The 25,395-nt window shown below is 42.3% G+C and overlaps 1 protein-coding gene across 2 annotated transcripts in view; it reads left to right on the top strand.

Annotated features, from left to right (window-relative positions):
- Wdr11 (WD repeat domain 11) overlaps nt 1-25,080 on the top strand; it is a 51,256-nt gene extending 26,176 nt beyond the window's left edge. For both annotated transcript variants that reach the window (XM_029560736.1, XM_008827292.3), the window contains exons 13-29: nt 538-610; nt 3,866-3,974; nt 5,121-5,245; nt 5,893-6,040; nt 10,011-10,117; nt 10,441-10,555; nt 11,135-11,306; nt 15,469-15,577; nt 16,438-16,500; nt 17,566-17,631; nt 18,389-18,566; nt 19,895-19,990; nt 20,376-20,541; nt 21,369-21,466; nt 21,870-22,015; nt 22,967-23,046; nt 24,194-25,080. In XM_029560736.1, coding sequence (XP_029416596.1) covers nt 538-610; nt 3,866-3,974; nt 5,121-5,245; nt 5,893-6,040; nt 10,011-10,117; nt 10,441-10,555; nt 11,135-11,306; nt 15,469-15,577; nt 16,438-16,500; nt 17,566-17,631; nt 18,389-18,566; nt 19,895-19,990; nt 20,376-20,541; nt 21,369-21,466; nt 21,870-22,015; nt 22,967-23,046; nt 24,194-24,348 — 2,006 coding nt within the window. In that variant the 3' untranslated portion in view covers nt 24,349-25,080. The remainder of the gene's footprint in view (nt 1-537; nt 611-3,865; nt 3,975-5,120; nt 5,246-5,892; nt 6,041-10,010; nt 10,118-10,440; nt 10,556-11,134; nt 11,307-15,468; nt 15,578-16,437; nt 16,501-17,565; nt 17,632-18,388; nt 18,567-19,894; nt 19,991-20,375; nt 20,542-21,368; nt 21,467-21,869; nt 22,016-22,966; nt 23,047-24,193) is intronic.
- The last annotated feature ends 315 nt before the right edge of the window (nt 25,081-25,395 follow it).

Genomic DNA, 25,395 nt, shown 5'->3' with positions numbered 1-25,395 from the left:
GAGCACTGACAGCTCTTGCAGAAGACCCGGGTTCGATTCCCAGCACCCACGTGGTGGCTAACAGCCGTCCATAACTCCAGTTCCAGGGGATCCAATGCCCTCTTCTGACCTATTCTGGTACTGCATGACACAGGTGCACTTACACACATGCACACATAAAATAAAAATAATAAAATAGTTTTTTTAAAAATAAATCTTAAATACTTGTGGGCACTCCCACAACCAATTAGTATTTAAAAGCATGGGAACATTTTATATTACTCTAAATAGGCAGTGGATGGTTATTCTACCAGTTAATCTTTAATGTTTTAGAAAGTGAAATTTCTAACTTTCTAAAATTGAATTGTAGAATTAAATAATATAACAAATGAAAATGCCTTTTTATAAAGTATTTGAACATAAGTAATATTTACCTTTTCATCTTTTGAGAATCTTTTCCAATTTAGTGATTAGAAATGTCTTTGAAGCTGAGAGGGCAGGGCCGGGGCAGACTGGACAACTGTTGCTTATACACTTTCTTTGATGTCTGAATTAAAGGGCGGAGCACTGCATTCCGTGGTGGAGGCAATGATGAGTCACCCATTGAAATGATCAAAGTGTCTCATTTGAAGTAAGTGTCAGCCTAAAAACCTGTAGTTTATCACAATGGAATCATAGTTGTTTCTTTTATTAAGTTTTAAGAAAATGGGAATGGGCTGGAAAGATGGCCCAGCAGCTAAGAACACTTGGCTGCTCTTGCAGGGGGCCTGAGTTCAGTTCCCAGCTCCAGCTGGAGCTAAGTACCCCCTGTAACTCCAGTTCCAGGGGATCCAGTGCCCTCTCCTGGCCTCCTCAGGCACTGCACACACCTAGTTCTTCAAGTAGCATTTTTGTTGGTTTCTTAATTCTCTCTGTAGACAGTCTTCTTTGCTAATGAAGGCACTTCCAGTCTTTCTAATCGGCAGGCATTTTGTTTCTAATTCTGTCGCATGAGCAGGACCTCCAGTAAGTGCTGAGGAAGAGTTGTGAGAGCCAATGATTATTCTGTTCCAGGATCTTCAGTCCTGGATATTTTTTAAAAATAATTATTAGTTGAATTTTTCCAAATTTCATGCAATAGATGTTTGTCATATTTAGACACCTCCCCTATCTGCACCCTTCCTAAGCCCCCTCATGCCACTGGATTTTATGCCCTCTGTCATATATGTTAAGGCCTATTGAGCCAAGTTTGTGTCCCCAGATGTCCCTAGGTGGGAGACCATCCACCGTAGCCCCGTCAACCCATCTAGCATCACTCCCTTAAAGAAGACCAACTCTCCTTTCCCAGGAGTCATCAGTTGCCAATAGTTCCTTAGCTAAGGTCAAGCGCTTTACCCCTTTCCCCACTTCTGTGCTGGACTTCTGTCTGTCTTGAGCTTACATGGGTTTTGTGCATGTCCTGGACATTTAACACTTTTAAATGCGGCCTCTACTTTGTCCATTGGTGTCTTTTTATTGTTTTTATGCTGTACTAGTTTATCATTTCTGAACATGTTCATAGATGTATGTTTTTTTTAACTTCAAACTATTTGGGTGTTTTTCCAGATATATTTTTCTGTGATTTTTTAAATTTCTATTGTGGTTGAAGAATATGTTTTATGTTATTTCCATGTTTTTTAATTTAATATGATTTGTCATGAGGCCCGGGAAATGGTCTGTCTCGGTGCCTGTCCCTTGTGCACTTGAGCTATTAGTTATGGTGTTGTGTGAAGTCAGTTCTGGTTGGCTGGTGGTATTACAGGTCTGCTGTACCTTGCTGTTTTCTGTCACACGTATTCTGTGTGTTAATGGAGAGGAGAATGGTGACCTCCACACTAGATTGGTTTCATTTTCTTTGGAAGAACTTAGAGACTTTGGCACTCTGTACTTAGGTACACGTTTTTGATCACTCTGTTGTCTTGGTTAGCTAATTTATGTGTTACTGGGAAAGAGCCTCTTTCTCTTTGGTATTGTTAGGAAGTACGCCCGGATAGGCTGGCGTTGGGCTAGCAGTCCTGTGTTCTTTTGATTAGTATGTATACTTTTCCTCCCTTACGGATACAACCCACCCTCTCTTCATTCTTCTTGACATCAGGCAAGTGGAGCTTATTGTACATTTGTTTATTTATGATCAGCGTAAGGTTTATTGAGCTCTGCCAGCATTTTACTTACATTCTAACAATTCAGCCCCTCCTACCATCATCTCCTCCTTTTAAAAACCCTTTGGAATTGCCTGGTCATTGTCATTGGAACTTTCTCCTTCCCCAAATGTTCTTTTCCTGTTTGAATGGAGTTGACAGTTCGTGTTATCAAATTACATGCTTTCTCATGTTTCTACTGTAACTGCATCCAAAGCCTTTGTCCCCGTTACCTCTCTCATTATGGCCAAGTCAGGGGTACTATTTCTCTCCGAACTCACTATGATGTCATACACACCACCCCAGTTTTAACGTAATAACCACTTAAATGGGGCTTTTCTGTTTAATTTGATTATCTCAATGTCTCTGATTTATATTTAATGTAAGTATCACCGTGACTGTGTTTAAATCTAGATTCTTGCTAGTTTTCTGTATTTTCAGTTTTTTATTTAGAAGCAATTGATAAGATTTTAAACTTGCTATTTTTAAGCTCTGATATGTGAAATGTCATTTGCGATGACATTCATAAACAGAAGCGCTCTGAAGGTTCTCAAGTTTTAAGAGTACAAAAGAGTCCTGAGACTGAAGGGCTAAAAACAATGGTTCACTCTGGGGACTGCAGTCTTGTTTTTAGCCTCACTTCTTACATCTAGTCTGAATTCATACACCTAACAGCCAGTGGCACCTCCCACTTCAGACCCTTCAGTGCAGTTTGCTGTGGTCTGTGGAATAACCCTGGCACCACTGAACTTGGCATTGGTGATTTGGATCCAAAATCCCCATTTCAGTCTTTTTCATGACTGTTCCCACATACTCTATATTCAAGATAAAATGTTCTCCAGTATCTGTTGTTTGTCACTTGTCACATTTGTCACTGTCTGGAATGCCATTTTCCTGTTGCCAAGATCAGTCTTCTTCATAGTGGATCTTTGCAGCATTTACCACATGCTGTCTTATACTAATTATTGATGTGCATGTCTTTATACTAAATATAATAAATGGTGTAATATGTACTCTACTGCGGTTTATGAAAGTCCTTCATGGGTACTGTTCTAATATTTTTAATCCATATAGCATTTTGTGAGACAGGTCTTTTAAACAGCATTTTAAAGGTAGCATGAAACTCCAGATGGAGCTCTGGGCTTGTCTGCATTCCCATGACCGGCAGGACCCTCTTGTTCAGGCACTGTCCTGCTCTCATGTGTCCCTGTGTTAGCTATCATCTCAGGGTAGTGTGTGGTTCCTCACAGTGGCCACTGAGGCATCAGGCACAGTGTAGTCTGTCCAGTCAATGCACTGACTCATTCCATGCATCCCATGTAAGGTTGCATTCGCTGCTCACCTGCTGTGTGAGGTGACCGAAGCCACCCTGGCCTGCTTTTCATTTGATTTTCACCATAACCTGCCAGTTCACAGAGGTATTCCTATGTCAGATGTAAGAAGCTGAGCCTGGAGGAAGGGGGTCAGGGTAAGCTGTGGCACCAGGATTTGAGCATAGACCACTCTTCCTTCTGAGCTGGACTCCTTGCCTTAGCTGAGGCCGAACATGCCCTTCCAGATCATCTCAGTTCTGTCTTCTGTGACTGTTAGTCAAAGGGCGGAGAGTTAGCTTAATTGCCTGTGCTTAGAAAGTACTGCCTGAGGTTTTTATTTGCTACACGTATTAATTCTACTAATTCAAGGTGACATTTTTCTTTTGATAATTTGGTTGTTGTTTTCATTTATTGCAGACAGTATTTGGCAGTTGTTTTCAAAGATAAACCTCTGGAGTTGTGGGATGTTAGAACTTGTACCCTTCTTAGAGAAATGTCCAAAAGCTTTCCTGCAATAACTGCTTTGGTAAGTCACAGCTGAAGCATTGTTTACTCGGTATAGGTGTGTCATAGGGACGTCTCTGTATCTCAAGTTATGCTATTGCCATGTATTTTCTTGTTAGATATGTGTGTTAACACATTTGGGAATTTTGAAGAACATGGTAAACATGTTTATGAAAGAAGGCAGGCCCTAAATGGCCGAGTCATCCTTGAATAAAAGGAATACAGTGGGTTTGGGTCCTATGATACCTGATGTACTAATAAACTGTGGTAAAAACTAACAGCATGTTGACATAAGAACAGAAAACGGACAAACATCAGAAAATATTTATAATCAGACCCACAAATATTTAGGGGCTTAATATACAGCACAGCAATGTGCAAATAAAGGAAGCAGGCAGACCGCTTAGAAGACAGTGTTGAGAAGACTGCCTCACCTTTTTATTTTTTATGCTTTTCTATAAGTCTGTTGTGTAGATGAAGCATAGTCTTCATGCCCATGCCTTCCTCTCCCCTTTCCCAACCTTCCCACCTTCCCAGTCACCCTTTGTCCCTCTAGACAAAAAGTCTCCCACTTTAATGGAAAAAAATAAAAAGATTAAGAAACAGAAGATATATAAGACAGCACAGTTTATGTAAAGTAGAAAATCATGCAGGTGAGAGCTGAGCATGGTGCACCTGTGATCCCAGCAGCAGCAGCAGCAGAAGGGGCACACGCTTCACAGCCCAAGCTGCACAGCCAGATTCTGTCTCACCTTAGAAACATGTGCATGTGAAACATGTCAAGTTTTACATGAGAGGCTATTGAATTAAGCTCTTCGGATTAGGTACAAGTCTAAGAATAAATGTGTAAAAGGAGCGGTTTTGCAGGAACCTAAGCCTGGTAGAAGGTCTTGATTGGACGAGCACAGTTCTCATATCCCTTGCAGGTAGGGGCAGGCGAGGAAGCCAGGAATGGGAAATCCTGTAGCTGTATGTTATTTTCATTTCACAGAAAGGGAAGTGTGGAATCTCGAAGCTTGCATTAAACTTTTTTTCCTTAGGCAAGAACAGTTCACGTGCCATAGTGATAACCAGTACAGGGCAGTGGTGAACATGCCCCGCTGATCTGGAAGCGTATGTTGACAGATGGGAACCTGGCACTTCTAGGTTTTCTGTCTTTGCTGTGCAGGAGTGGTCGCCATCTCACAACTTGAAGAGCCTGAGGAAGAAACAGCTTGCTACCCGAGAGGCCATGGCCCGCCAGACTGTTGTCTCTGACACAGAACTGAGTATTGTAGAGTCATCCGTGATCAGGTAATTTGCTGTTTCCTGCTAGGGTCATTGGTACTGTCCTTGTCCTGGCTGAGAGACTGGCATATATATCTGGGGACACTGTGGCAGTGGGCCACCCTGTACTCTGAACGTTCTTGGTTTTGTAGTTCAGTGCATGCCGTGCGTACCCAGGCACTATGAAGCTAAGCTTTGTGCTATTGCTTAATGGTGTCAGTAGCATGCGGGAATGTCCTCCATCAGCATCCTTAGATGAGCATGAGCATGGTCATTCTTTCTGTCCCAGAGCCTTCAAAAACACAAATGAACATCACATAAACATAGAGATAGATCTAGTACCAAAGAAAACGTATTGGGAATCCGGAGTTTCTGGGCTGTCCCCATCCTCGCCATCTTATAAGTAAAAAGCTTCAGAGACAGCGAAAGATGAAGTGTTAAACCTGCATCAAAGTTTTGCATCAAAAATAGCTTGTGCCAAGTTGATATCACAGGTTTCTCCTGCACTGGTTTAACTATTTAGGAGCTACTTTAAAATTTTCCATTATTAAGTTCCAGGGTTGTTTTGGCTTTTTTGTTTTTGATGATTTTGGGCCTCTTATAAATGCATCTGTGTTGTGTTAATTATGGTTGTCACTCTAGGGAAAACAAAAACCTTTTCCTCTGTCCTAAAGCTTGTTACAAGAGGCAGAAAGTAAGTCTGAACTCAGTCAGAATATCTCTGCTCGGGAACATTTCGTGTTTACTGACAGTGATGGCCAAGTTTATCATCTCACAGTTGAAGGAAACTCTGTGAAAGATAGTGCTCGGATTCCACCAGATGTGAGTATACCCCTGAATTAAATCTCCATCAAGGGTTCTTATCAAGGACTTTGTCCATCCATAGCCAGTAAAGTCAAAATTAAGGAAAGCGTCTTCAGAAAAGCCTAATTTTAAGTAAATTTTACTCTTTACCAAGACATCACTGACTGAACTTTGTCCACACTGCTGGAAAGTAACAGCAACTGTTGTGATCATAGATTTGCCATGTGCTGCTCATTTTTATGACTGTGATAGCCACAAGGAATTACCTCCTGTTTGCTAGTAATGAGGCTGAGGAGGGTAACTAACTCTCCAAGGTTCCCTGGCTTGGTTTGTGACCAAGCAGTGTTTGGAGCTCAGCTGTGCCCATGTCAGTAATGGCCCTCTTCCCATTTCATGGATTTCCATGAAAGACTAGATTTACAGTCTGATGTTATTTTTGGATAATTATAATCAGATTGTAAATGTAGTATTAATACTTACTGATTTGTAGGTATCTTTTGTTTGGCCTTGTGGAATCAATTATAGTTAATAATTGGTATCAGCATGTAAAACAAGTTGCTTTTATTAAATGGATTAAGAAAATGTTAACCAGTATAGATTATAATTAAATGAAGACATTAAGGGGATTTAAAAAAAAATATGATAGTTGTTTTAAATCACCATCTCAGTAAGATGTTTTAGTAGAAAGCCAGCTTCCATATCTTGTAGTGGCTCAGGGTTGCATGGGGTTGTAGCCAAAGCACTGGCTGGGGCTCTAGGCATTCGAAGTTGAATGGACAGGGGATCCATTCCAAGGTGGTGCATTCACATGGTCTTGAAAAGTAAAGGTGGCTATTGAGACCTTAGTTCCTCTCATGGGGACCTCTCCACAGAGCATCTTGAATCTCCTCATGTCATGACAGCTGGCTTCCCCTGAGTGAGTGATCCAAGCCAGCAAGGTTGTATGGCCTAGTTTGTGAGAGTCCTCTGCTGTTGGCTCAGTCCTGCTCATTGTGGGGATAACTCCGGAGGACTGTGAAGGCATGGGGCCCTTCGCAGCTGCCTATGTCTCTTCTATTAATAATCGAAGAATAGAGAGCATGCACCTAAACCTTCAGCCTAAAATCAAAGCTATGTAAGTCTTTCCACATTGTAGTATTATTTTTACCATTTTACAGAATAAGTCATATCTGAGAGTAGTGTCTCTTTTTAACTACCTCTAATATTGTCTAATATTTTTAAGATTTTAAAACAATGGACATAAATGTAGAAATTTGGTGTTTGGTCATCCTAGTAGGAAAGAAAACTGTAAATGTGTAGAGGAAAGTTGTTGGTAGACTTTGGACACAACTAGCGTAGCTGTCATGGGAAGCCCCCAGTCTGCTTCCTCTGCAGAGCTCTTTTAGAACCTAGAGAAGATACCATAAGCTCTTCCAGAGCAGTCAGCAAGTAGTTCAGTCTCTTTACTTTCCAATTACTTTATGCTTGAAAGTAGAGTGTAGGAAGAAGCCAGTGACTTTTGATACCAGTAAGGCCTCTAAGACCCGCTCACAGAAAAAGTTTTGATTTTTGGACTTGAATGTTCTTTTTTTTATTACATTATTATTTATATGTGAGTGAGAGAGCACATATGTTTGTTTGCTCCACAGGGCATGCATTGGGGGTCAGAGAACAACTTGCAGGAGCCAATTGTCTTTTTCCACCATATGGGTCTCAGGAATTGAACTCAGGTTGTCAGGCATGGTGACAAGCACCTTCACCCACTGGGCCATCTTGCCATGAACGTTCTTCTAAATAAATGCCTTTCCAGGATGTTAACAGCACCTTACAGCTCGTAAAGCTTCATCTCTCTTTATGGAGACTCGAAGTTGGGATGTAGCAAGTCTCTTACTCTGCCAAATTCTTTTATTTGCTAATGGATGTGTATGTCTCTGAAGGAATGGCCCTCTTGGTGAGCAGGCAGTCTCTGGTGAAACTGATCCGCGTTTCAGCAGATTCCAATTAGAGAAAGGGCGTTGGTGTCTGTATATGCTAAAAATTGATTTTGTTTTATTATTTTTACTTTCTGAAGTTGGCATTTTTCTGGTGAATGGCAGAGGGTTTGTTTGGTTAAATCCACTATTTAACTTGCGCTTCTTTAAAATGTGAAGTTTTAAGCATTTGTTTTAAGTTGGAACTTTCACTTTGGATTTCAGCCCCCAAACTAGGTGGACTGATAGGTGGAAGGAGAAAGCCGGGCACATTTTCAGTCACATGTGCATAGAAATCTATAGTGGCCACCCTTGTCTTGAAAGGGAGGAAAATGAGACAGCGATCTGCCTTATGTTGCCTTTTCTCCCTTTGACACAAACACCCTGTCTCACATGTGGGCAGCATAGTGGCAGGAGATAGGCTGCTCTGAGCTTTGGTTCTTAGAGATTGTTTGGAGCCGCTGGCAATGTGCACAACACATTATCTGGAAGCATCTCCACATGGCTTGCGAACCCATTCACACTCTCAGGAGAAAAGGTATAGATGGTCTGTACAGTTGAATTAGTACAACATCATGGAGTTCTTACACGGAAACACTGATTTTGTAGGCTAATTTAACTTGTAATGTTTTAATTTTTTGAAGTTGAAAAATAAGATTTAAAATGTGAAAGTATTCAAGACTGAGAAGTAAACTCATTAAAGGTTTCATTAACATTGTGGAGAAAAAGAGCTAGAATCTGTGAGTGCTCCTGAGAGTTCACAGACATTCATGTACCCAGACTTACTGTAATATTGACTTTTATTATTTTATTTATTATTTTTATTTTATGTGTGTGTACTGCCTGCATGTAGGTAAGTGCACCCATGTTGTGCAATGCCCACAGAGGTCAGAAGAGGCTGTTGGGTCCCCCAGAACTGGAGTTACGGACAGCTGTTAGTGGCCATGTGGGTGCTGGAATTTGAACCGGGTCTTCTGCAAGATCAACCAGTGTTCTTAACCGCTGAGCCATCTCTCCAGCCCCATAACATTGATTTTTAATTGTTTTTCTTTTTCTGGGATGTCAGCAGGACTTACATAATATTTGGGGGAGGCAAAAATGGTCAGTTTGTTGCACATTGACACTTCCCTGTTTCTCACCATAGATGTCACGTGAATTTTTATTGTGCTATAAATGCAAACACAAGATTTCTTTTAATAGAGAGAGAAGTAATGGGCAGTAATATTATTTACTAGCTAACATGTGTTGCGTGTTTGCAGTTGACACTGCTTTCAGCCTTGAACTTATTATTTACTACAAGCACCTCTACAAGTTTCATGAGCTGACCTGACTACCAACAGTGAACCCAAGGCCCAGAAAGGTTGTGTGATAGTGTTTCTGTCTCACAGTTGCATTTCCACAAGTAACTTTTGCAGAGCTTCCTGTGAATTCAAACTGAGCAAATACCTTTTTTTCCTAGACAGGATCTTACTAGCTATCCTGGTTAGCCTGGAACTTGCTATGTAGACCAGGCTGGTCTCAAACTCACAAAGGTCCATTAGCCTCTGCCTCCTCTTTTCATCTTCATTATTCCAGAAGGTTCTAGAAGCTATTAGTAAAGAACTGCATCTTTTTTTAAATAGGAAAATTACTATGCCATTAGTTACTAGAATAATTTGGTTTCCCTTGAAATGGATATTTCTCCTTCTGCAGTCAGATAAGACTTAGATCTCTGGACTTTGTCTTTCCTGTAATTCCTTTTTTCCCAAGGTATTTCTTCCTAAAAGACATCCCTTCTCTATAAGTCTAGCTTAGATAACTTAATGTCTATCAAATTGAAATGCTCTGTTTCATCACCTTAGTTGAGATTGATACACTGTCTCTTAGTGTCTGAAGTCTTGTTTTAGGATTTGGTCACATTCATAGTAAAATCTTCTAAAATTAAGCTTTATTAAAATATCTTTATTATTTCATTGTAATGGTTACATAAAACTATTTCTGTATTCTAATGGCTAATCAGTAGAGAAATTTATGTGTGGTTTTGTTGCTTTTGTTTCTAGGGGAGTATGGGTAGTATTACCTGCATCGCTTGGAAAGGGGACACTTTAGTGCTCGGAGATGTGGATGGAAATTTAAACTTTTGGGATTTGAAAGGCAGAGTATCCAGGTATAAGCCACAAATGAAATCTTGGTTCAAATGGAAAATTAGGACTTGTGAACAGGACCAATAAACATGGGTATAGGTTGGAGCCTTGTATTCTTTGTCACCTAAACTTGGGAGGAGGGGCCTTGAGCCTGGCCCTGATCAGACACAGTGGACCCTTATCTGCAGGTGGCCGTGCAGAAGTCCTGGGATGTTAGTCAGATGTTAGCAGCCCTTCTGTCAGATGTGACTCCCACCCCAGAGTGAGCCTCCCATCATTGCACCAGAAACAGTGTTCGCTGGCCAGAGAGTGTTCCACATCATGTTGGTTCTTTGTTTGTCCTCAGAGGAATACCTACACATCGAAGCTGGGTGAGGAAGATTCGTTTTGCTCCTGGCAAAGGAAACCAAAAGCTAATAGCAATGTATAATGATGGCGCTGAAGTGTGGGATACCAAAGAGGTAGGCCCAGCTCCACAGCCCAGCACGGAGCAAACGATGCTGCAGCTGCGAGAGCTGAGTGTATCTTCCCCTTGTTTTCTGGAAATGAAAACTGCAATTCCTGTGTCAGCTGTTAATAAGAAAGCTTTTATTCATTTTAAAGTTTTGCTTTCACAGTATTTGTGTTCTAAATGATAGTTCAAGAGATTGACTGACTGACTGAGGCTGTGAACTGCAGTCTGCATGTGAAAGAGGGGCTGCTGAGCCTGTTCGTTTCTAAGTGTACTCTGGCCTTTGTCACAGACCCTGTCTTTCTCTTTGGGGGATTTATTTATTTTTATTTTATGTATATGAGTGTATTGCCTGCATGTATGTAAGTGCACCTGTGTCATTCAGTGCCCTCAGAGGTTAGAAGAAGGCATCAGATCTAGAACTGGAGTTCTGGTTGGTTGTTAGCCAGCATGTGGGCGCTGGGATTCAAACCTGGGTCCTCTGCAAGAGCAACCAGTGCTCTTAACTGCTGAGCATGTGGCTCTCCAGCCCCGCCTGCCTGTCTTTAGCCCAGATAAACACCGCTCTTCTGTCACCTCATTCCTACAGGTTCAGATGGTCAGCAGTGTAAGAAGTGGAAGAAACGTGACCTTCCGGATCGTGGATGTAGACTGGTGCACATCAGACAAGGTGATCTTGGCATCTGATGATGGGTGCGTCAGAGTCCTAGAGATGTCGATGAAGTCTACCTGTTTTAGAATGGATGAACAGGAGTTAACGGGTAAGGGTCGCTCTTGAAATGATGCTGCAGCCTTCTGGAGAGAAAGCTACTTGCCGCTTTGTTCCAGTCTCATTTTCCAAGATCCAAGTAAAGGATGTCGGTGACCTGGGAACTCAGTGTTAGTCACTGAGATGCTGCATTCATGTATGTGCAGGCGCTGGGCGTTCCCAGCTCAGGTGGTTTCGTGTAGGTGCTTCTCCTGAGGGCCTGTTTGTTAATGAGTCAGAGGACACTGGCTTCACCAATGCAGCTTACTCAGCACCAATGACATGAATCTAGGAACTATTCAACAGAGAGCTTTCTATCTTCTGCAACCCTGTACCTTTGGAAGTCACTTTGGAAAGTGGCTCTGAGTATCATGAACTTCAGTGTCTATCTGTCACTTGTTATGTGACCACTCAAAGCGCAAATCGGGCGATTGCAGCATCTTGCACTTTGCTTTGAAGGTTTTTTTTTCCTAAAATGAGAATTATAGTAGTAAAATAACTCCATACATGATTGTATTTTAAGAAAGAATAGGAAGGTTGCAAGTGTATCTGTCCAGCAGTTTTAAAGGCAGCTTTTGTGTGGTGTTTTGGAGTTCGTTGGAATGCACCTGGAGAGGGGATAATGATTCTGGTCCCAGCTGGAGGAGAGGAGGGCTCTCTCGGCATGCCTGGCTCTCTGCCTTGTGGAAAAGCCGAGGCTCAGTTACCTGCTCATTCAGCCTGGACTCCTGTGCTTCTGCAGTCATTTAATAGTTGGCATTTGAGAGACAGACAGAGAGGCTGTGCAGACCTGCCCTCGCTTATGTGTTTGCTCGGGTCTCTGCCACTTCACAGGAAGCTATTGCTGCTTCATTCCACTCTCGTTTACCAAGAAAGTCGGTGCTCTGAGTGCTCAAGCTAGTCAGCAGCAGCTTCCTGTGCATGCTGGCCGGGCTGCCTGCGACTTCACCTGCTGCGCTTTGGCTCGTGTCACCTGCCTGCCTCTACCTACTCTGTTGTGGCACCAGCATGTGATTAATCTGTGACTGTCATCAGTAGAACGCTCATATTATGATCCCAGTCCTTAAGTAATTTTCCAGCTCTGCATAGCTGTCAGGACCTTCTCCCCAAGGAGAACAAACAGAAATACACGCTTTAAACCTCAAGTTACCAAGGAAATTGAAGGAATAGCAAAGGCGATTTCAAAAAAAAAATATTTAGTTGCTAGCTCTAGGTTAAGAAGTGGGGAAATACAATCTAAATGTTTGAAGAACTTTTCTTTTACCTTTGATCTAACATTTGAATCTGAAAGTTCCACTACCACAATAACGTTCTTAAATTAAGATGGTTGCAGAAAAGGAATCCATCTTAGCAGCCTGTGTTTAATGTAGTATTTAAACATCTGGTCTGTAGCCACTGTGTAGCTCATGTTTTCTTTTTAATTTTTACTAATATTTTTTAAACTTTTTTTTTATCTTCTATGTATGAGTTTGGTCTGCATGTGTGTAAATGCACTCATATTGTACAGTGTCCACAGAAGTCAAAAGAAGGTATCAGATCCCCTGAACTGGTGTTACAGATGGTTGTTAGCTGCCATGTGGGTTCTGGGAACTGAACCTGGGTCCTCTGCCTTTGAGCCATCTCTCCAACCCCTAAGTTTTTACTAATACTAAGAAGAAAATAACTATTCCTGTGTCAATTCTAGTAGTATAGCTTCAGCCAGAAAGCAGGAAAAGCAGACATGGTGATGGGAGAGGTCATTGAATCATGCACATAGTCTACTAGGTGAACATTAAATTGAGAATAGCAGTCAGTGAAAGTCATGATGGTGTAATGTGGAGTTAGGGAGAAGGATGGCTGTGTGTTTAACACCAGCATATACAGGGCAGACGTAGTCTTATACAAAGATTGATTTGTTTTTGTTCATGGAAATTAAATTCTATTTTAGGCTTGTTGATGGGGATAAGAATAAAATCGTTTTAGGAACTTACGTGTTGGTACATTGATATTTGATATGTTTTCATTTTTTCCCTTGATAGCAAGTGGGGAACAGCAGAGAACACACATGTGTTAGGGTGGATTAAACACACATAGCTCTTTCTATTAGAAGACCATTCCAACAAGCAGATTAAAACCCCTGTTTACAGAGTTAGAAAACTTTTCTTGTCTGCCGTTTCATTTGTCCAGGACATTAAATGCCTTGAATAATCTTTTTGGCCACGTCTGAAAGGAAGGCAGAGTGTGAGACTTCCTTAATAACACTGCAGATGATGCAGCTTCCACAGCACTGTAGTGCAGTGCAGTTCCCGTGCACTTTAAATGGTGGTGTCCTGGTGTCAGGCTTCATCCTAATTTCCTGCCCAACTCCAAGGTCACTGCTGAGCACCAGTTTCCTCAGGATCATACAGAAAAAAGAGGCCTTGACTGGACCCTAGATTTGCATTTTTTTCTAGTGCCGAGGTATGAATCCAGAGCTTTAGGCTTGCTAAGCATGCAGGGTACTGTATTCCCAGCTCCTAGACTCTAGATTTTTAAAAAGGATATTTGAGAAATAGCCAATAAGTTTGTTTTAAAATATATTTGTGTGTGTATACGAGTGTATTGCCTACATATATGTAAGTGCACCTGTGTTGTGCAGTGCCCACAGAGGTCAGAAGATGGTGTCGGATCCCCTGGAACTGGAATTATAGATGGTTGTTAGCCACCATGTGGGTGCTGGGAATTGAACCTGGGTCCTTTGCAAGAGCAGCCAGTGCTCTTAACTGCTAAGTCATCTCTGCAGCTCCCCAATAACTTTTGTATATGGACTGTATTTTAAGTGATTTTATTGAATCAGTAGTGAGTTGTGAAAAATGTAGGAGTAGAACCATTTCTGACCCCTTAAGGTGAAAAAGCCTGTGTACAATATTTATCTACGATTTAACTTTAGATTGCATAGAACCAAGTTTTCTAAAGCAACATTGCTTAATAGAAATATAATGAGCCACATAATGTTTAAGTTTAAATTTTCTAGAATTAAACTTAGAAGAGCTAAAAAGAGATGAGGTGGATTTGAATATTTTATTTACATCAGTATATCAAAATATTTCAAGTATAATTAGTATAAATAACTACTACTAATATTTTTACCTTTTCTAGTACTGAGTCTTCAAGATCCAGCTTTTCGTATTTGTTGTAAACTGAGCTAGCTGTAATTCAAAGGACATATTTTCAACAGAAATACTTGAGCCATGTTTACATTTTATAAAACTTTCAGGTGAAAAGTAACTATGGCTCCAAGATATTCCAGGTATACTTAAAAGGCATTTAGTGACTGAATGGACTTGAGGCTGTTGTTGGTCATCACTCTCCTCATCTGGATGGCTGGTCCTCAGGTGCTCAGTCGCTATGCGTGACTATTAGGTGTCTTTCCTGTTAGATGGCAAAGGCTGTAATGTGTGCAGGTCCATTTAGTAAGGTAGCATCACTGGTAGATTTGAGTTAGTAGTAGCTGTATCTGTTCAGGGGAACGGAGGAAAGGGACTGGAGGCGCATGAGGCTGAGCTGTCAAAACCAGTGGGCCCCAGGGCAGTGGCTCAGAGGTCAGGAGTCCTAAGGAGGGAAGGGTTTCTGAGCAAGGTTGCTGGGCACTGGAGCTTGTGATCCTCTGTCTTTCTACCGGAATGTGTTTAAAAAAACAGCCAGCTCTTACTTGTTTATTAGTGTCTTAACGAAGCCAGTTGTTGGACGTAAGGGGTGTGAGGTCATGAATTTAGGATGTTAACCCTTTGTTCAAAGGCTAGCTTCCTAAAGGACTCCTGAGAATGCCTTTCAACAACAAGCTCCAGATTCGTGGGCCGTGTTAACCTTACAGTCTTAGAAAAGTAAATATGTGATGGTACAGACAACACAGGTAAATGTAATTATTTTTAATATTTTTTAAAAGTGAGCTTTATTGGCATCTGTTGAGTCATTACATTGAGTCTTTTATTCAGGTAGTGCAGAGTGTTACACCGTTCAGGACACTGAAACTGGACAAAAGGGAAAAAGAATGTATTAGTCAGATTTGAATGGAAAACATCTGTGGTGTGGAATAGACTCCCAGTTGTACCAGGTTTATGCATTGGCCTCTGCTGACTGCCTTGTAAGTATTCTCTAGCTGAAGCGTCATTGTAGTTTAAAACTTTGTTAATGAAGTATACTCTTTTGTGGTCTAGAGCCTGTGTGGTGCCCGTATCTCCTTGTTCCAAGGGCTTCCCTTGCCTTGAAAGCCTTCTTACTACACCAGCCTTGGAATGGGCAATATTCTTTGAACATTGCTCACATGTAAGTAATTTCATTTTTGTTTTCTTGCATAATTTATTTGGGTTTGAAGGACACCCATGAAAATTAATGTGCCCTGTACTCGAGAGCATAAAAGGAATGAAGCTTAAAACCAGTCCAAGGAAAGGCAGAGACACTAAAAGCGTGTCCATTCTGCCTTCAGTTTCCCTGCTGTGAGGCCTTTGTGGATGTCGGGTCGATGAGGAGAGTGCTGTCAGGGCCGGGTGGTCATCATGCAGTCTGGTGGAGGGAAAGGACGAGTGGAAAAGATGGACGAAGAAGGCGGGGGGATTCGGGCCAGGCTTAATTCTTCCTAAAAGCAGCATCAGAACTATATTTACATATCAGCATAGAGGCTTTTGGAAGTTATTACTTAATTCTACAATTCACTGAACTGACTGCATGTGGAGGCACAGGTTGATTTTGGGACAGATTTCATCATCATTATTATTATTATCATTTTATTGCAGTGCGTCTATTGCCTAAGAACTGTTCACTTAGAGAAAAGAATGTCTGTTTTTCAGGGCAGACAGAGCAAATCTTTCAGTCTTTGTTCATTGTAGATTCTTTATTAAAAGGACTCTAAACCTGATAGTTTTTAGTGCCAGCTAATAAATTTTCTCATCTTTTGGAAGCCTGAAATTTCTTTATTCATTCCTTGTTTCGACTCAGTAAGGTGAAGGCAGACATTAAAGATGGTTGGTGAGTCCCAGGCACATTGTTTCGATTTTGGTCTATAGCCTAGTTTTAAACAAAAGGCTACAAAGAGGTTATTCTATATTAATACAACTTTTTTTCTGGTAAAGAAATAAGTGGGTATGGATGAAGAGATAATGAATGTGTTCAAACTCTTTTCTGTACAGTGATTATCCAGAAAATGAAGAAATAAAGAATCTCCTTCAAGAACAGTTGAATTCGTTGTCTTAGTAAGCACACTATATTTTATCAGAATATGAGAAAGTAAAGCACATTAATTTGGACTTTTTAAAACTGAAATAATTGTTTTCATAAGTATTAATGCCCCAAAGAGAGACCGTGCGTTGACATAGATTTATATATATATATATATATATATATATATATATATATATAAAATATATTATATATATAAATAATCTTTCTTTGGTAGAAGGGCCAATTTAGTAGTTACAGGGACAGAGTATCTGTGTTTACTAGTTCCCAACTACTGAATTGCTCTGGTCTCTTGGCGGGACCAGGAGCTATCCTGTGACGTAGTCCACCTGCCTCCATCATGCACTCTTAGGAAGCCATGTGCTAGATAACGCAGGCATGTGACTCTTTGAAACTGAGTTCTGTGTCAGGTGCTGTCAGTGTATAGTTCTGGCTAAGGAATTGGTATGTTTCTTAGAGCTCAGAGCATTGAGAAATAGATACTGGGAATCATATTGCAAAGGAAGGAGACCAGTAGGGGTCCACAGGAGTTCTTGGTAAAATACAGCATGTTTTTGTAATCTGTATCTCCGTTCTGCCTTTTGTTTCCACACCCCTGCTCCCCTCCCCACCCTCCCTCCACCCCATGAGGCCTGGGTTGATGAGGAGCTTCGAGCACATAGGGTGCTGTCAGGGCTGGGTGGTCTGCTACATGTAATAGTAATCTTTAACAAGTTACAATGCTTCATTAATTGAAAATTGGAACTATTGCTTTACTGTTTTCAATATTTAAAGATTAACGGATTTTATTTAATTGGGAAACTATAGACTTATGCTTGCAGTTAGGTAACTGGTCACATTTTCTAAAGCATGAGGGTAAAATGTTGCAGGCCTGCAAAGCTGAGTCCCTAGTAGCAGGGTGATTGATAGGTCCGCTTCTCAAGTCCTAGACAGGCTTGTCAGACCTTCAACTTGTGTAATTTTGGGGTCAAGACAAAGTAACTGCTTTTGTAAATTCTACACATATATTGATATATCTTTTTGCTTAATTGTTGGATTCAAAATTTCTGTTCTCCCTCCGCTTGGGTTCCTGTCTGCAGTGACATAAAGAAACTCTTGCTGGATCCAGATTTCACTCTCCTGCAGAGGTGCCTGCTTGTTTCCAGGTAATTCTGTTTGACGTGTTCTATGTCAGAGAATTTCAGGGCTACTCATTTCTCTTGTTAAGGCTTTGTAAAGTTATAACCAAACTCTGCAGCATTTTAGATCAAGATAGAGCTTCCTTTAGATTTGACTTACAGCTAATTCTAAGAGTAGTAATGAAAATCGGCAGACTGTTGAGCTACATTTTAAATGACAGGGCTTTTGCCTACAGGCAGCTTTTTTTTTTTTTTGGTCTTTTTGAGACAGTCTCCCTGTAGCCCCTGCTGGCCTGGAACTACCTACTTCTGCCTTCCAGGTGCTGGAATTAAAGGCATGCCTCACCACATCCACTCCTGGCATTACAGGCACCTTTTTAAAGCCATGTATTTAGATGTATTTAAATATATTGGTAAGTTACATTTAAAAGCAGTAGCCTATACTTCCCCATTGTTCAGCAGAGTTGTCACTTACAACAAAGACATTTCCCTCTGTGCTACAGAAAATAAACAGGCCTTCATACCTCATCTAGCCGAGTTTCACCAGAGGAAGCTCATACTGTGAAGCTCTTACCCAAATCCTGTGCTACTGGCAAACTGGCAGATAATGGATCTAACAAAGAGCTGCTGGGTGTGAAGGAGCTCTGTGCAGTCAGGCCCTTTGTTGTGGGGAAACAAGGCTAGAGGGCTCACTGCTCTGTGCCCTTCCCTGCCAGGCTGCACCAGTGTCCTGATGGACCCTGATGTGTGAGAATGCACTGTGACATTACATTCCCCTCCTCAGGCTTTATGGTGACGAGTCAGAGCTGCACTTCTGGACTGTGGCAGCCCACTACCTGCACAGTTTGTCCCAAGACAAGCCTGAGGACATGGTGACAATCAAGGAAGGTGCTCCTCGGGACAAGTTGAACAACCCACTGGACATCTGTTATGATGTGCTCTGTGAAAATGCCTATTTCCAGGTGTTTCTACTTCATACAGCCTCATTACAGATAGGACCTTGATCATTTTTGTTTTTCTAAGTATCTTAAACTTGGGAATCTTTCAAACTAAGCTAAAGTCCACAGCCTAGAAATAAGTCTTCTAGAGGGTTTGCATAAGAAACGTCTGATTCATTTCAGAAGTTTATAACTGCTAAGTTTTTATTGGACATAAATTTTTTATTAAAACGGTATTAATTTTTGGTCTTCAATTTTTGTCTTGGGTTCATTTTAATTCACTTAAATTTTCAAAAAATGACAAAAAATGTTTTCTTGAATTACATTTTATATTCAACATATGTAAAATAACTTCATGAGTTAACTCTCAGTAGAATACTTTGATCAAGTTCGTGAGACCACGGGATTTTTTCACCCAGTGAATTCTGTTCAAGTGCCAGTTTCACTTTCTATAAACAAGCAGACAGGTATACAATGATAGTCTATGTCAGTGTTTTTTTCTTTTGAAATCCTTATTAAATTACTGAATTTCTGTAAAGTTAACTACCTCATGGCCTTGGAATTATTTTCTGAGACAGTCTTGCCCCAGTTGGTTTGTCCTGAACTTGTAGCTATACTCCAGTTTTCAGTTCTCCTGCCTTATCTCCAAGTCCTGGGTAGACGTGCACCATCAAACCCATCAGAGTAGAGTTTCTTAAAGTGACTTTATTAGGTTCAGTATAATTTAAGTAATGAAAATATTTGAGGGGCTGACAGATAGGTAGTTAAGAGCACTTGCTACATAATCATGAGGACCAGAGTTTGGATGCTACACACGTGTAATAAGCTGAACATCCCCCCCACACCCATAACCCCAGCTTTGAGCAGGGTGGAGACAAGATAACTGGGGCTTCTTCAGCCTAACTGAGAAAACTTGAACCCCAGGTTCAGGGAGAGACCCTTCTTCAGAGCAGTAGACAGAGAAGGATGGAGGAGGACACCCAATGCCCTCTCAGGCCTCCACAGGCTCACATATGCATACACATACACTCACACACAGACACAGACACACACAAATAGTAAATACTCTTTAAAAAGTTTGATAGCTGGAGCTATAGCTCAATAGGTTAAGAGCACTGGCTGCTCTTGGAAAGGACCTGGGTTTGGTTCCCAATACCCACATGGCAGCTCTAACTATCTCACTCTGGTTCCAGAGGATCTGATGCCCTCTTCTGGCCTCCACAGGCATTACCTGCAGGTGGTGCACTTAAATACACACAGGCAAAACAACTCATACATATAAAATACAACTAAATTAAAAAAAGTTTGATAATCCAGGCTAAATTTACATTTCTTTTAATTTCCTACTCTAGAAATTCCAACTGGAAAGAGTTAATCTACAGGAAGTAAAAAGGTCAACTTATGATCACACAAGGAAATGTACAGACCAGCTTCTGCTCTTGGGTCAAGTATGTCGATTTTTATGTGTCATGTTTGTAGAGTCAGCAGTTGAAAGCACCATTGTACACATACGCACTCCCATGCACGTCTATAACATAACCTCACTTGAAGCATCTTCTTCACTTTGCACACCTAGACTTGCTTTAAAGTAGTACCACCAGACGTTTTGAGACAGCACAGACATGGCTGGCTAGCACGTGCAGCTAGCACATGGTCCTCATGTTAGGTGAGGGCCAGCTGTTTGTTCTGCTCTACCCCTCAGCAGCTTCTGCTTGCCTCAGAGTACTGCAGCTTACTATCTGCAAGCTCTAGACTGTGACTTCCACATTATGAATTTACAAAGGTTATGTTGGAGGAAAATGTCTCCTAATTAGAAAAACTTTCTCTTACTAGACAGACAGAGCTGTGCAGCTGCTGTTGGAAACAAGTGCGGAGAACCAGCACTATTACTGTGATTCCCTGAAAGCCTGTCTGGTCACCACTGTCACCTCTTCAGGCCCCTCTCAGAGCACCATTAAGCTGGTGGCAACCAATATGATTGCCAATGGCAAACTCTCAGGTAAGGTCTGCCCTGGCTGCATTTGTCAGGATGTCTCTTTCTGTGTACTACAGGAAAATGGGGAAATTAGAGCTGACCGTAGGATGACCATGGCCAGATAAAGGGTGGTGAGCATGAAAGTAGACACTAAGAATTCTAGTAACAATAGGCATTGGTCCAGTGTTCTTGGGCAGATGAGACAATAAAGCCCTGGATCAAGGTGTGCCTCCCCGTTCACTCTCCAGTGTGTTTCTGCTTACTACTCCGGTTACCTGAGTGGTGACATTATAGAGCCCTGTTTTAAAATCTTGTTTTAAAATTTAATGCAACAGTGTTCCATTAGGTCCAGGTCAATTACCCCTTATCCAAACCACAGATGTTTCCAGTTATTGTTTGGGGACTGTTTGTATACACATCATGAGGTATCTTAGGGGTAGAACCTAAGTCTAAATGTGAAATTCATTCATGTTTCACATGTATCTTAAACACATAATCTGAAGGGAATTTGACAACAGTAATCTAAATAACTGTGCATGAAAGATTCAATGGAGTCAAATGTGATTTCACTTTAAAAAATTTTTTATTTGTTTAGTTTTAGTATGTGTGAGTGTTTTGCCTGCATATACATAAGTGCACCATGTGCACAGAGGCCATCTGATCCCCTGGAACTGGAGTTTGGATAGCTGTTAGCCACCATGTGGGTGCTAGGAACCAAACCCAGGTCCTCTGGAAGAGCAGCCACTGCTCTTAACCACGGAACTGTCTCTCCAGCCCTGTGATTTCACTTTTTAATGACTTCCAAGGAGCGCTGCAGGACCACATGAGGGGGTTGATCTTCTGTCTTTCAGAGGGTGTTCAGTTGCTCTGCCTGATCGACAAGGCTGCTGATGCCTGCCGTTACCTGCAGACGTATGGCGAGTGGAATCGGGCAGCTTGGCTTGCAAAGGTAGGCAGTTCTAGCAGGCCACATAAGCAGGTGAGATGGAAAGTTCAGTCTTGAACCTCTGACCCATGATTTGAAAGTATTCTTTGGTTGCAAACTGCTCTGCAAATGTTTCCTTCCTCTCCTCCCTCCTGTGCTTTGAGTATAAGTTGCTGATAACTGGATAACAGAGCTTGCATTGGGAGCAGTTAAGTGAGGGCAGCCGATTCCTCTCTGCTGGGGTCTGATCCAGCCTAGCCAGAAGCACTGCCATGCCCTCAGCCGTTACCCTGCAGTTTATGACAAGCAGAAGCTTCTGAGCTGTGTGCTAGCAAATCAGAGCCTGGCCTTTGTTCCAGAGAGTCACACTCACTTTAATTGTGTAGCGATGTAGATTTATGATTGTGACATAAACCCTCTTTCTCAGGTTCGGTTAAACTCTGAGGAGTGTGCTGACGTTCTGAAGCGGTGGGTCGATCACCTTTGTTCTCCACAAGTCAACCAGAAGTCCAAGGCCCTCCTGGTCCTCCTCTCCCTGGGCTGCTTTGTCACCGTGGCTGAGACGCTTCACAGGTAGGTGGCGCAAGCCCTGGCTGCTCAGGCTGTCCTAGAGAAGTCACCTCACCGTGTGTTGGGGCACTGAAGGTGCAGATAGCACGCAGGGTGTGACGGGAGAGGAAAAGGGTACAATTAAGGCTTGTGAAGAAACCCCAAAAGGGGGTGGGGCATCTCTACATTACTTCTTTACTTGGTCTAGAAACTAGTATTCTGCCACCAATATACTGGCCAAAATGAAAGGGCACTTATTTTAAGAATGCAACGGAAGTCTTTAGGCAGTTGGGAAGGATTCAGCTTTGAGAGTGTAGTTGAGAAGCCCAGAGAGCAGTAAGAGGTGGTAGAGAGTATTGCAAAGTGGAGGGCTTCTCAGCATCCCAAAGAGGGATCTTATCCCTTCTGACAGGAGATTAGCTTATTAAACTAAAGGCAGGGGCTGGAGAGATGGCTTAAGAGCCCTGGCTGCTCTCGCAGAGGACTCGGGTTCGATTCTCAGCACCCACATGGTGGCTAACTGTCCTAACTCCAGTTCCAGGGGATCTGATGCCCTCTTCTGACCTCCGTGAGTATTGCATGGCACAGGTGCACTACGTACATGCAGGCAATACACTCATACACATAAAATAAAAAGTAATAAATAAAAAATATATGAAAAAGGAAAAGAAAACTAGAGACAGTAAGTTCAAATAAATTTGGCGGAGGATTGTTAAATCTGGACAGTGGGTGCATGGTTCTTGCCATGGCTCTGTAGATGACAGTGATTTTAACCATTTAACAGTGTTCTTTAGTGTCGTAATGAAGCTTGAGTTGGAGATGTGCTCTCCTCTTCTTTATAAACCAGGACTTAGAGAGGTGTTGGTGACCTGTGAGGTACTCTATTTCCAGGGAAAATCAGACAGAAATGAAGCCTTGGGTGTTTCCACCCCCTGACAGTTGTTGAGGGCTAACTCATTTTACTCTGTTGACCAGCATGAGGTACTTCGATAGAGCTGCGCTGTTTGTGGAAGCCTGTCTCAAGTATGGTGCGTTTGAAGTCAATGAGAACACAGATATCCTTTCAAGGACGTTTGTGCTGAGGGGGGAGATGGTGACATGTGTGGGGTCTGGGACTGTGTTGTATTGAGGAAGATCCACATTCTGATTGATCAGAGCCAGAAGAGAGGGAGGAGGGAGGAGAAAGAGTCAGAGCTAGTGGTCGTACTACAGGCTGGTTTGGAGGGGAGGCAGGGAGGACTGCGCAGCAAGGGGCCCACATTCTATAATGTGTGTTTGAACTTAAAAGGAAGGTGAAGTAAGTTAGAAAGGCATCTGGCCCTGGTACTTTAAAATAGTATTCTTTCACATTATCACACCTCGTGGAATTTTGTGTACTCATCCAGAAGGTGTAGACTGAAAAATAAACCCAGAGTGTACCCACCGTGACCCTCTGACAGAACAGGACAGAGCATTTCAATGTTTCGCAGAGGTAGGCCACAGTGGGCCACCCGCAGCCAACAGTGTTGTTTCCCCTAGCCGTTCCTCGGGCCACTTTCTTTTTGAAAAGAATGAACTTGAGGATACAGCTCCTAATTCTTTGCATAGTAACCCTACTTTTTCCTCATTGTGCTTTGCTGAGTTACAGTTTGACCTCATTTCTACATGTCAGATATTTAGTTCTATACATAGAAATTTTTCAAAGATTAAAACCTGAGCTTGCTCGAGGCAGTCTACCTAGTTGTTGGTGAAACTGACTGTAGAATCAAATGCCCAGCTCCTATGTCAGAACACAACAGAACTGAGCCATCTAAAAACCCAGTGCCCAGCTACATGGAGCCCCTTCCATCGGGAAATCATCTGCCCCCCGCCCCCACTGCCAGCCTCTGAGAAACGTCCACATGGGCTGCTGAGGGCGTGCACAAGGCTCTTCTGTCCTCTGCCATTCTCCAGTCTTCAGTGGAGCACAGGCCGCAGGAGAGTCTGGGAAGGTGCTGGTAGGAGAATTCCGAAAGACCAGACTCTGCTGCTGTAGAATGCAGTGAGGTCACATGTGGTACCACCACAAAGAGGTTCCTGTGCTGTCCCATGCTGCCCCTCCCCCAGTCACACCGTAGGCACCAGGTCCCCCTCGAGAAGCTGGGCAGAGCTGCTTCTGCCCTTGGGAGCCTGTGTGGCGTCAGCCCCGCCCTGCTGCTCTTTTTTTCCTTAACTGAGGTTTACAGAAACTTATCACTGCTGTCTATGCAGACTACGCCCGGAGTCTGAGGAGCCTTGGTTTTAAACAAGGAGCGGTGCTTTTTGCTTCAAAAGCTGGAGCAGCTGGCAAAGACTTACTGAATGAGCTTGCATCCCCCAAGGAAGAACTAGCAGAGTGACGAGTTCTGTGCAGGGCGTCTGATGTTGGAAGCAGGGTGTGAGAGGAGTGGACCTGGCTGTGTTCACAGTCATGGTCAATGCTCTGCCGTGGAAGACAGGGTTCTTGTGAGATGCTTCACCACCTTCCCAAGGCTATAGGTGCCCAGCAGTGGGGCAGATTGTCTCTAGGAGCAAGTTCTGTGACCTGCATTGAACTCAGAATGTGGGGCACACTGGAAAGTGTATAGCATTTATATTTTTTGAGAGAGCTTTAAGGTTCCTGGGAATACTTTTAAATTTTTTAAACTTAAAAATTCAAGAGACTGGATTGCCTTTCCCATTGACTGAATTTACGGATGTTTAAAAAATCTGTAGTGAACAAGGTCTGTGAGATGGAGCGATTCTGCAGTGCATAGAATGCCTGTGCTGGTGTGCGCGCATTCGGGACGCGAAGATGGCTCACCAAAGCACTTGTCTTCTTACTTTGAGAACACACTTGATTCCTAGGTGTGGGCATTGCTCATTTTTGTAATTTTAGGCTCCTGGTCTTCATGTTTAATGTCAGTGTCTATAGTCTTTGATACTTTGATTTCAACTCCTGATACATTCCACTACCCTCATTCCAAACCTCTTTGTACTTTCCGTCTTTGTGTTCTCCTACTAGGTGAAATGTATGAGATGTCTCTGTTATAAATTATCGCTGAGAACTGAAAGGCTCTGACAACAAAATAATAAATACAAGGAAAATTCCACAGGACTTGGTTGCTTTGAATTAGAGATGTGCACTTTGGGTCAAGTAAGTGCGTTCCTGATTCAGTCTTGAGGGACACTGAGGAATACAACAGAAGGTAAAAGTGACGAGATAGAACGTTGGCTCCAGGCGACTTGGGGTGGTTTCCAGCTCTCCAGTCTTCAATATTGGTAGGTAGAGAAGTCGGGGGCCACTAAGGAAGAAGGCCGGTTCCAGACCCCGTGTGGCAGCACTGCAGGAAGACTGCCTTTGAATGAGTGGCTGTATCTGAGTTGCGGGAGACACTTCATATCCAAACCATAACATCCAATTTGAT

Source organism: Nannospalax galili, unplaced genomic scaffold (assembly GCF_000622305.1).
Source record: "Nannospalax galili isolate Female #2095 unplaced genomic scaffold, S.galili_v1.0 scaffold31, whole genome shotgun sequence".
Taxonomy (NCBI): Eukaryota; Metazoa; Chordata; class Mammalia; order Rodentia; family Spalacidae; genus Nannospalax; species Nannospalax galili.
Note: the sequence above shows the minus strand (reverse complement) of the source record. Positions and strands in the feature narration are given on the sequence as shown.